This window comes from Thalassophryne amazonica, chromosome 18, assembly GCF_902500255.1.
Source record: "Thalassophryne amazonica chromosome 18, fThaAma1.1, whole genome shotgun sequence".
Classification (NCBI taxonomy): domain Eukaryota; kingdom Metazoa; phylum Chordata; class Actinopteri; order Batrachoidiformes; family Batrachoididae; genus Thalassophryne; species Thalassophryne amazonica.
In genome coordinates, this window is record NC_047120.1 from 54,911,098 (window position 1) to 54,924,099 (window position 13,002).

At 38.5% G+C, this 13,002-nt stretch overlaps 1 protein-coding gene across 1 annotated transcript in view; it reads left to right on the forward strand.

Moving 5' to 3' along the window:
• Positions 1–756: 756 nt before the first annotated feature.
• LOC117530605 overlaps positions 757–13,002 on the forward strand; it is a 125,540-nt gene continuing 113,294 nt past the window's right edge. The window contains 3 exon segments of the mRNA XM_034193491.1: positions 757–1,491; positions 7,198–7,275; positions 11,643–11,708. Of these exon segments, the coding sequence (XP_034049382.1) occupies positions 1,372–1,491; positions 7,198–7,275; positions 11,643–11,708 (264 nt within the window). The 5' untranslated portion in view covers positions 757–1,371.

Genomic DNA, 13,002 nt, shown 5'->3' on the forward strand with positions numbered 1-13,002 from the left:
AATTACATTCAAATTACAACTAAAAATACTGTTGACATTTATGAGAAGCATTATTCATAAAAAAAAAGGAAAATGGCTACTTCAAACCGATTTAAACAGATTTAATGCCACTCTACAACAAGTTTTATTTATTTTCTAATTTGTTGGACTTTACAAATAGTTTTGAATGTGCAGTGAATTAATAATTACAGCAACAACAACAACAATAATAACTTATTCATGTCATTTTTTCCAAAAACAAAAGTATTGAACAATTTAAATTCCAACCAATCACAGGCATATAATCAAAGAAACCAAACTAATGAACACAAATGGACAGAATTAAAAAAGAAAAGATTTGAAAATATAAAAAAATCACTTGTCCAGTCTTTTATAGTTGTTCCATAGTCTCACACACACACACACACACACACACACACACACACACACACACACACACACACACACACACACACACACACACACACACACACACGCACGCACAAAACATCTAGATCGGTCACTGTTTGAGCCTCAGTAAATAGCGGCCACTTTAAATATTTAGAATAAAGTTTTTATATTGTGGGCTCTTTAAAGCCCCACGAGCTTGTGCCAAACTGTACGAGCTTTTCTATTGGTTATTGTACAGGCACGCCCCCCACGGAAAACACATCGTCGATTACAGTTGGTCGCCTTTGCTGTCAATCATCACTTCGCCGTCTTCGAAGCCCCTCCCCTCCTCTCCACCTCCACACTGTCCGATCCTGGGATTTTCAGGAAAACATCCACCGCAGAATGCGAAGCAGCGCAGAGTAGAAACGCTGCTACGATCAACCCAGTCTGACGCCATGGATCCGACGGCGTGACAGCCGAGTGGATGGCGCCTTTCAAGTTGGAAAACGGCTTTGTGCACGACGTGAGAGGCGTGAAAACGATCTTAACGCCAATGAAAGCGGTGTCACTTGTTAGGTGAAGAGCGGAGACAGAGAGGGGCCAAAGCGGCGGACGTTCCGCCCGATGGAGGTTGTCGGGACGGGGCTGCAGACAGCACAAGGCCCGGAATACCACCTGTGAAACGTCCGCAGCTCGCAAGACTACCACATCAAAAGGAGAAACCAGCAATTATTTGTATGCACTTTGGACAAGTTGCCTGGAAAAAAAAGTTAGCGAACATTAGCTACGGGAGCCGAGATGAGCGTTAACGTACCTGACAGGTGAACGACGCCACCGGACTCGTCGTTCTACGGATGAGTTCACTTTACAAAGTTCACCTGTTTCCCGTGGGAATTAACAGTGTGTATATTATTTAAAAGAGAGAGTCTTTTTTTTTTTTTTTTTTTGGCAGCATTTTTCAGCAAGTGTCGCGTTTTTTGCTTTTTCCCCCCACCAGTCATGTCATTCAAAGAGAACGCCTGTCGGAAATTTCAAGCTAATATTTTTAACAAAAGTAAATGTCAGAACTGCTTTAAGCCCAGAGAGTCGCATTTGCTGAACGACGAAGACTTAAATCAGGTGAATATACTTTTATTTTAAAAAATACTCACTTCAGATATTTGTTATTTCCGTTATTTTTCTTTCACCTACCAATTAAAGGGGTCATATTATACAACTATATTCCGTTATTTTTCTTTCACCTACCAATTAAAGGGGTCATATTATACAACTTTATGATAAGTGAATTTAAGTCGTAAGGTTTCTTAAACATGCATATTGCTACTAACATTGGGGATTTTAAAAGCCTTATTGACATATTCTGTTAAAAAACAAAATGGTTTTGAGAGGCCTCGGAACAAAGTGGCTACATCCATATCTTCTGTGGGACTGCTAAAGGTACGGACCGAGGTTCACTGGAGATATGGACAATGTACAGATGAGTTTTGAAGCCTTGCCGGACCTTTAGCCGCATATGGTACGGGTACGGACATATTTGCGCATTCTGATAGGTCGGTAAGACACCCTCCGTATCTTTAGAACGGTGTTCACTGAAGATGCGGACAATGTACAGATGAGTTTTGAAGCCTTGCCGGACCTTTAGCCGCATATGGTACGGGTACGGACATATTTGCGCATTCTGATAGGTCGGTAAGACACCCTCCGTATCTTTAGAACGGTGTTCACTGAAGATGCGGACAATGTACAGATGAGTTTTGAAGCCTTGCCGGACCTTTAGCCGCATATGGTACGGGTACGGACATATTTGCGCATTCTGATAGGTCGGTAAGACACCCTCCGTATCTTTAGAACGGTGTTCACTGAAGATGCGGACAATGTACAGATGAGTTTTGAAGCCCTGCCGGACCATTTGCCGCATATGGTACAGGTACGAACATATTTGCGCATTCTGATTGGTCGGTAAGACATCCTCCGTATCTTTAGAATGGTCTGTGTAGATACGGGTCCGTACCCGTAGCCACGGCCATCTTGGAACCACTACACAAAACTTATAAAAACTTTTTTTTTTTTTTTTTTTGCAGTTGTAGTAGGGAGGGGTATTATTTCAAAAATTTTTGAAATCTATACATTTTTTGCATGGAATATGGAAATATACATGGAATAAACCATGACAGTATAATTTTTGTGTCATTTGGTTCCAAAAACCCATATGGATGGAGCGTTTGAAAATTTCAAGTAACGCGTGTGTCGTATATGTGCTGTTGATGTAGAAAACCACTCTGTTGCTTATAATACTTCATTGTGGCCATGTCATTCTTTACACGTGATGATTATACTCAACTGATGTTCCTGAAATAAAAACTACATAGATTTTGTTTGTTACAATTGATCGTAACATATGTACTGAAATTAGGTTTTTTGTCAATTACTCTTGACAAAAAGGGGTCAAGCAACATTTGGAGCCAAATTTCAAGTCTCTAGGTGCAGCGGTTCTCAAGATATGACATTTTCGGCGATATTTTTGGTGATTTTTGAACCCGATATCTTCACTGGCTCCATCCATATGGGTTTTTGGAACCAAATGACCCAAAATTTATCTTGCTATGGTTTATTCTGTGTATATTTCCATATTCCATGCAAACATTTATAGATTTCCAAATTTTTTGAAATAACACCTCTGCCTACTTGTAGAAGTATTGTGCAGTAGCAGAATTTCACCGTGGTCTGGATCCAGTTCTGGAATATTTCTATGCAGAACAAACTATAAATGCTAACAAGGAAAATCTGATTAAATGTTAGTACCTACACCTGGAGATCACCTGTCCTGCATCTTTTCCAAGTTTCCCTACTCCACCCACTACTAACTATGTCATGTTTGCTCAGCCAGTAAAGCTGGGAAACACCAGACTTGACTAATTAGCTGCGGCTGCAGCAGGTACACATGAAAAACATGCAAATCAGGTGATGTACAGAAGCAGTGTTGGTGATCAATGTAATATACCATAGACCAGTCTGCCACCTGCTGGATGTGTCTGAGCTTGTTGTAGTGATGATAGAAATTAGGAGTCGGTATGGTTGAAGTTGCATGTATCTTGTCGAGATTTTCAGTTACTTTTGTTCCTCAAGCCTGTGTCTGGTGGCTACCAAAGCCACAATTTGTAGACAAAAATACACCCCAGACACAGAGGTGATCAAAGTTAAAATAACCAGTATTTGCCTGTTTAAGAAATTACCTTTTTTCTATGCCGTGGGGGCATCACAAGGAGCACCTGCTTTCAATTTACTCGTGCCTGTGTGGGTGTGTCACACAGTGCAGACCCGTTCAGTAGGTGTGTCTCATACAGCAAGTATGGATTTGCTAGTTTTCAACTCAAGCACCCACTGACCACAGTTCATGCATTTGTAGACCTTTAGTTAGTTAGTATTTTGCAAATATCTAGATAAAATAATTCAACAGCTGCTGTACTAAAGTTTGTTGTTGCCTGCTATTATTTTTTGGAAGTTGCTACTGCTCCAGCACCGAGACACATTACATGTTAGCTAATGGTCCACCACGCTCTGTTGCACATGCACAGTGGGCCAATTATGGCCCCTCCTTCTACCCTAATTATAAACCATGATTCCAATCTAAAATATGTGCACATACGTTTACCTAAAGCAAAGATCAGCAGCAAACTTAAAATAAATAAATAAAGGCAAGAGCGTTTTTGATTGGAATTCCACTACCTTGCAGTTGGAAGATAACTACTATTCTACTGAGAATCAGCTTTGTTTTGCAAAAAAAAAAAAAACTACCTGCAACATTTAGCCACAATGCATGTAAATCAGAAATAGCCAGAAGCACAGCTCCACTTGAACTCCCGCAAGTGCTGACGAACTAGACACCTTCATATTTTTAAGACTTTTGCTGGTGATCTGAACCTGAATTTTAAACATAACTTTAAGAAATAAACAAGTGTAGTTGTAAACACACTAGTGTAGAAATAAACATTTCTAAAACTGAAAACGCTGTTTTTTGGAACCTAATAACACCTCTGTACTTATTTACAAGACATTTCGCCAAGGTTAGCTTGGTGATGTCACTTCCTGGTGTAACTCCTTGCTAACAGCTCCCTTTCTGGTATATTACGTAAAAGCTAGCGAGAAATAAACACTGGAAATCTGAACCTGAATTTTAAACATAACACTTGTTGGTGCACTAACTGGTGCACATGCACAATGGATCTAATCTGGACCTTGAGCACATGTCTGCTATTCTTCCAGCACTTTCCAGTGCCGGATGCATTACATAGGGCTGTTTGGCATTGGTTGACAGAGTCGATAAAGGTGTTGTCACACTTCTACGATTTGGGCCATGGGTGGGGTTAAGTTGTGGGTAATCGTGGGGTGGGTTAGGACCATTCATGGAAAGGCCTTCGTCATATGCCGTGGATGGCCTCAAGCAAATTCTTTTTAAACAAAATAGCTTAATTGTTTTTGCTCTTGACCTCACAAAGAAACGCACACACATTAAAATGCAATATTGTGACTGAGATTGAGTGCTAACATACGACCTTTTTCCCATGATGTCTTCTTCATTAACCAATGGGTTATCTGCATGACTGGAAGTACACTTTGGGCTTTTTGCCTTTCCCACTGGACTTTCTGACTCACTGGCTGTCAGGATTATCCTTTGATGACTGCTCTCTGCAATAGGTTATCATTTGCTAGTGACTGAAGAGCCGAAACAGGCCAGTCATGCTGCTGATTATTGAAAAGCCCAACTACAAAAAGATACAAGGTGCCTATAATCTCATTCCAAACATATTTTCAACAAGTTTATCATTCCTTATGCCCTCTTGGAGTAGTACAGGGTTGTTTTTCAGAAGAGGAGGCAGTTGCAAGTGGATTCACAAATGCATTCAAATGACTGAAACTGACCTAGATTTGTCTCTGTTTTTTTCCTCTACATTCTGGCCTGCTGTCAGATCATGTGAGCAGAGATCTGATCTTTTTTAAATGCTCTTGGTCTCTGGTTTGTAAACTCTTATTGAACTTAGGCTTTTTTCAGCAGTATTGTTAAACTAGACCATGACACATGGAGAGGCTTCTTGCCTAGTTAAAGAAGAACAAAACTAACCCAGAATCCGAATGCAGAAGCAAATCAGCACCGATTTTTAATGACCTCTTCCTGTTGAACTGTATTGATCAGTGCACCATGTTTCTTGGAGATCCAATGGAATCTTTTTGGGTAATCTCACTAGCAGACAAGAAGAGTTTGCTGGAAATATGTCCTGTTTGGCAGAGGCAATAATTTAACTCTGTCTCATCTGTCAGGTGTTGTTGGTATTGCGGCCTTTCTCCATTGACTGTAGAGGATTCAATATTAACACCAGTATGATTGTTCGGAACAAGTAGAAAACATTTTTGGACAACACGTCCAAATCAGCCAAGCATTCACTTGTAGTTTAGAATGGTCAAATTCTTTCTTTATTTTTTTTTCCTGACAACACCAAATCGACTGACAGCACCAATGTACTTCTCATCTTGCACCAATGTGGTTTCATCTTCAGAATCTTTTCCAGAATTTTTACTTGACAAATGTGTAAAACACATAGCCGCATACTTAATGAAACAGCTGATGAACTGTGCACATATAGCATGTCTTGGAAAATGGACTTTTGGCTTGGATATTTCATATTTAGGAACATTGTACCATGAAGAACACAAAGTAGTGATAGTGAAATTTAAGTAAGGGTGCCTTGATAATTTGATCCTCCCCAGCCAATTGCATCCCCAAAAGCTTAGTTTCTTCAAGCCATACGCAACTCTTAACTAGAGTCTACTGACGTCTGCTGGCCAAAGGAAGTACGCCATACATAGTATTATGGTATGTAGATGACATAATTTTTGTGTACAAGTAACAGCAAGCAACACTATAGTCAGATTTACAAGACATGCATGGCTTTGTTTCTTTTCCAGAGACGTTTGGAAAGATTATGGTTTGAATACAATGTTCTCAAATTATGTCATTTTGTTGTCCAAATTGCTTGGGTGCAAAACGTGCCATACCTGCTGTCTGATATGACGGATTATATTTGGCTGTACATGAAAGGTAGTTATGACTGTAATCACATCCATTGACAGGAGGATGGGGAATGCCCAGTGCTTGTAAATGTCACCACTTTTGGATTTGATTTGCAAGCTTCTGTACCATAAACATGGTGATTTGAAATTTTACTGTGACAGCGCAGGTAAGATGTCTTCAGTCTCAATATATTAAAAATAATCATGGCTTTAATGTTGCAGTGGAACTGTTTCAGGCAAGAAACTGTGGCTACAGTTCAAGTATGTACCAACAGTATTTAAAAGGGGGGGGCACGAGCCAGGTCAGCATGTCATTCTCCGTACAAGTTTGAAATGCAAAGCTCTTGCAAGGAGAGCTCTCGGTCTGTGTATTACCCCTGTATTTCTTACTCTTTGTGTTTGTATTTGCGAACTTCTATTTCTTGCCCCGCCACCCACCAATTCATCTTCAAGATCAGAGAAAATTATGTGTTGGTGTTTTTTTTTTTTCCCCCTTTGCTTCCTTCCGAGGACGGCATTGTGGTTTGGATTACTGCCAGCTGGACCGTCTAGCCTGCAGCTGACTCGAGGATCTAGCTAGTGAATTTGACACTTTCATGGAGTAGATGTAGAACGTGTAGTAGTACTATATTACAGCCTGTAAGGTCACAGTTTGATTAGGCTACGAGTTAGCCTCCTGTTGCACCTGCAGCAAATTTAATACGTGCATACGTGTATAGCTCCATGAATTCTACATATTTTTTCTTTTCTCCCCTCCAGGCAAAACCTATATATGGAGGATGGTTGCTGCTGGCACCAGAGGGGACAAATTTTGAGAATCCTTTACACAGATGTCGGGTAAGTGGCCTCACATTTTGGAAGGCTTACTGATATTGAATTTAGGTGCACTGTGTGGGGAACACAATTTTGGCTCCTTATTGGGCCATTAGGTCATCTTTTGGAGTAACACTGCAAATAAGCTAATTTGAAAACACCAGTTATCACATTTAGTATAGCAATAAAAATCTGATGATTACAGTGGTAATCTTTAATTTTTTTTTTTTTTTTTTTAGTGAAGACTGTTTGGGTTTAACCTCTGCTTAAATCTAGCAGCAGGGTTTTGCATCTGGCACATTATAGCTCTGAAATTCGTAAAGGCCACATACAACAGCCTCAAACACATGCAGAAATGAGTGCTACTCATGCATGTATAATGACAATAAAGGGTATTCTATTCAAAAAACAGTTTGAAGATGAGATTCAATTTTGAAATGATTTTTGATATCTAGCAACTGATAAAGAGCAGGTCACCTTTGTCGATGAGGATGTAATGCAGAAACCAATATATCGTGGTATCTCTCACCCCTTATGTGAGACTGCGGGAGCCTTAAATAACTCTCTTCAGTAATCGACCGCTGCACTCTCAGTGCAAAACAGAACGCCTCCCCAGGTCATTTGTTCCAACCTAAGTCAAGACTGTATAATAACCTCAAAATGTTTTTTAGCACCTGCTGATTTTTCACTATTAACTACGTGTACCATCACCTTTTATGCTTTATTACATCCACAGCTGTGCAATTTATCCTGTGCAATAATCTTACCATATCTATACATATTTATACTCACTTACATTCTATTTTCACATAATCTGTTAAAATCAGTATTTATGCACCCACCAGCAAACACTGCAATATACTTTAGTCACCTTTCTTTAATGTAAATATTTTTTTCTTTACTACTGTATGACTCTTGCTGCTGCAACAAGTGACTTTCCCTGATGTGGGATCAATAAAGCTCATCTTATCACTGAATCACAATTTAATTTACATGATTGTGTCAAGCATACAAGAGCTACTCTTGTTTTTACTGTGATCAGTGACTTTAGAGATGGGTCAGTCCAGTTTTTTGCATTGGTTTCTTTTCAATCTTGATGAAAATAACCAGATGAGATATCAGAAATAAAAAAACAACAACAAAAAAATGTGAGCGGATCATGTGACACGTCAGAACACCTGAAATTCGGCATGAAAATGGAGTGGGTGGATGCATGAGTGCGTGGCCAATATTATGTCTTTTGGAACATTCATCCCTCCATATATTTCAATAAAATGTCTGATTTCATCATAAATAACTTACCCGTTTAGTGCCAGGTGGTGCCAGGTCTGTTCGGTCTTGTGTGCAACTCTTGGCTACTGCAAACACTCAAATTGATGTCGTTGTCATCCAATTAGTACTGATTTAAAATAATAATAGTAATAATCACTGCATGCATGCCTAAAATAATTGATGAATTTTAAAAAAATATATAGTTGTTGTGGGTCACCCGGTACATTTACAAAACTCTGGAAAGACCAGCACACATTTCAGTCATCGAAGTGATGAGAAAACCCTCGTGAAAACTCAGTATTTTTTTGCTTTTTATGTTGTGTTGGGGGTCACAAAATTAATTTAGGGAGTGCGTTTAAGCAACTTTCATTATAAAGGGGGTGGGCAGATGCTCAGGTATCTTTTTTTTTTTTTTTTTTTTTTTTTACTTTTTTTAAGGGGTGCAGAATATTTGTTCCACACTTTGAGTTAATGTTTTGTGAGATAACTAGGTTAGCAGAGTACATACAGATAAATGTGTTTATTAACAGATGAGTTGTCTTACGATATCTGTATCGAAATATACTCAAGGTTCCAGTATCAGAGATGAGAAAGTGGTATCGGTAATTACAACAGTTAATTGTTACACACACAAAATTACTTTAGTTGTTGCATATCTTGACCTCTGGCACTTGTCACTGTTTCTTCTGTAACTTTTATGGGAAGTTCAGACGCCTATCACAAGTCTTGTTGTGATAGACATTACTGCCGGAGAACATCGTCCTGCAACGGCACCCTCTGTCTGTTGCACCACTTCCTTTATCAGCTCCTAGATTATGCTGTGGCACATCCCAAATGTGAGTGGTGAGAATGTGGTGGGGGAAGGAGAGGAAAAGCCCCAGTTCTCACAGTCGCTCTGATGGTTTCCATATGGGTTTTGCAAAAAGCATTTTGAGATCCTTCAAGTCAGCTGCTGTCAGCAGTTTGTTCCTGTTTTGACATAATTACTGACATGTTCCGCCTATCTTTACGTTCAGCTTTCTGCTGTGGGGCTGTAATTGTGGTGTCCGCACTGTGCTGAGGTGAGCAAGTGGGTCTGGTAATGGAAGGTCCAACAGCCATGTGACAAGAAAGCGCGGGCATGCCAGATGAATCATGTTTGTTTAACACTTCAGGGGTTATATTATGTAATTCTGTCTTGACCAACAGCAAGAATACAGAATTGATTATGGGTTTGAGACAATGTAATTGCTGTTAGAGGCCCTTTGGAATTTTCATACTACTTTTGAGTGTATGCATATGTATTACTGTGCTGTACTTTTCCCACAGTTTATGGTTATTATTTGCTCACCTGTTGTTACCTTTGTGTGCCTTTTAATTTTCAAAGCACTTCTCAATATTTTAATGGCTTGGTCTCATGTGGAATGGGAGTATTTTTACCTGAGGCCAACATATGGCCATTGTGTATTGCAAAGACCTGGCGTCCGTCTGTCTGTCTGTCCGTCCGTCCAAAAGCTAGCTAAGCACTTCTAAAACTGAAAATGCTGTTTTTGGAACCTATTAACACGTCTGAATTTAATTATAAGACATTTTACAGAGGTTAGCATGGTAACATCAGTTCCTAGTTTAGCGACTTGCTAACTGCTTTGTTTCTGGTATATTATGTAAAAGCAAGCGAGAAATAAACGCTTCTGAAACTGAAAAATGCTGTTCTTGTAATCTGTTAACACCTCTGGTGTCATTTACAAGACATTGTGTGGACATTAGCTTGCATGCTAACTTTCGCTAACTCAAAGCTAACTTTCTGTGGAGTTAAATTTGTCTCAATATTAATACGTGCAAATGCACAGAGGGTGATCTACAAATATTCCTTGATTTGCACAACATGAACAAATGATGATTTGATTTAAACCCATACAAATTGTACATAAGACAACAGGTTTGTAATAATTAGCTAAACAACTGCAAATTATAAATAACACAATGCTCATATGGCTGAGGGTATTTCAACATTGCGTCATATTCTCTTCAGTGAGTTAGGCTTCACTGGTGTTGGCCCATGTATTGTGTTGAGGTTAATGGCCTGCTGCCAGATGTCATGTTTTTGCATTAGATCTGATCTTACTGGTTTATTAACTTTGGTATAAGCATTTCATGAACAGAATCTTGTGTACTGCTGTGAGATTGATTCCCTACTTCAGTAATTTTCCCTCAACCTACCCTTTAATTTTGGACTTTTTTTTTCATGCAATTTTGAAAATTCAAGGGGCATTTATCTTCTGGAAAATCCATTATAATGCTCTCTCGTTTTCTCTTTCTCTCTCTTTTTTAACAAATACATGTAATTGAGGTTTTATGTTAAGCATCCTCTAGAACTCGAGATTCTGTGTTCCTGTATATAAAATAGAGCTGCAGCGATTAATTAACCATTTTGATAATTGCTTAATCACGTTGTCATTTATTAAAAAAAAAAACAAAGAAACCATCCAAATTTTTTGATTTCAGCTTTTTAAATGCCAGTATTCTGTGGTTTATTCTACTAGCTGCTTTACTCCTATATGGCAGCAAACTGCATATATTTATACTGTGCACAATACAACACATTTGAAGGAATCATCTTGGGCTCTGGCTAACATTGATTAACTTCTTTTTATTATTATTATTATTTACATTTTATATACCCATTAACTAATGGACTAATTGAGAAAATAATCATTAATCAATCAAAATTTATGCACAAGTGATATATTACTTGGAGAAGAGATTTTTGTTGTTGTTGTAATCATCACCTTGGTATCTGTAAGGTGTTTGTGGCTTTGTCTGTGTGTCAGCTTTTAAGACCCCTACTGACCTACATCTATATTTGTTTACTGAAAATATTAGAACCTTTAATAGTACAGGTTTTATGTGTAAATGGTGGAAAGGCATGAAAACACTGTTCATTTATCGAAAGAATATGCATTACACTTTTTTCAGAACTAAAATAGGTTAATGTATAATACAGTAGACAAGAGCTTCTACACTTGTCTACAATTTTTTTTTTCACTCTGTCCTTTATAAAATGTTGAATAAAGTGGTTTATTTCAGTCAGACATATTTGTCTTTTAACATCTGACAGATGTTTTATTATCTTCTTGCAGAAATGGCAAAGGCGGTTCTTTATCCTTTACGAGCACGGCTTACTGCGCTATGCTTTGGACGAAATGGTGAGTGAAAGTTTTCTTCTTTTTGGTTGCTTGTTTTTGTTTGCTGTGGTATGAGATTGCGTTAAATAAGATCGCATTTTCTGTAGTCATCTTAAAATGTTGTGAGCAATCAAGCCTTTCAGTGATGTTGACATCATTGACTATTGTTTCTTTTGGGAGACTTTTTATTATCATATTTTTAATTAGTTTTGCATATTAATGTAACCAGACAATCAACCCCTCAGCAATAGGAATGAAATAATGTGAGGAACCTACTTTGTTAATCGTTGAACATAAGTGGTTCATAAAATCTAAAGTAATTCACCTAGCTAGCTGTATTTTCCCCCCTCTAATATATGTCTATTTAATCATGTTTGCATGTTTTCCATTTTTCCCTGATCTGCTCAGACCAGATAAGTTCAGTCAACCACACCTGATTTGGCTCATTATGCTCAATTAGAGTAGGGAGAAATGGAAAATGTGCAGTACTTTGGGTTTTGAGTAGTAGGATAGGGAAACAGTTGTTCATAACAACCCTGCGCTGGTCTTGCAAGTTGCCTTCGTTCAGTTTACATATGGCGGATGTAGTGCATGACAAATAGGAGAGGTGATGATCAAGTGCTTAAAGCAGTGAGCTTTTGACCAGAGAATACTTGGTTCAAATCCCTGTCAAATTGGAAAAATCACTAACGGTCCTTAATCACCAGGTTGCTCCTGGTCTTCCATTGTGGCTCCCTGACATCGGTGGGTGAATGTGAGGCATCACTGTAAAGTGCTTTGAACATGAAAATAAGAACTATATAAATGGAACTCATTTACCATTTAGTCTCTATATTAATTTCACCAGCAATATACATTATAATTTATCACAAAATGCGTGAACAAATTAATAGCTGCAGTTTGATTTCTACTTACTACCGGTGCCTTATTGGTTCTCGTTTATCTCCTACTACAAATGCTTAATAGTTTTATGGTTTGTCAGGTGGGCTTTGTGATTCTACACTATACAGTTATAGACTTCTGATAAGGTGTACCCGTGATTATCCTGACCAGGTCCGCATAATCATGGGTACAGCAAAATCAAAAGTCTATAACTGCTTTATTATATGGTAAACAAGAAAATTGGGAGTTTGTCAAACATACTAAAACTGGAAAATCAATCTCAAGTTTCAACTCTTTATTATTACTGTCATACTGCACCAACTGACATCCCATCGATCGACTGGAGATGCCTGTTAAGTCCATGACGAAGAGTCATCAGGTTTGTTTCCTTATAAAGTTTGCCATTCGCCTGTCTAGCTTCCGCGTAAAATCG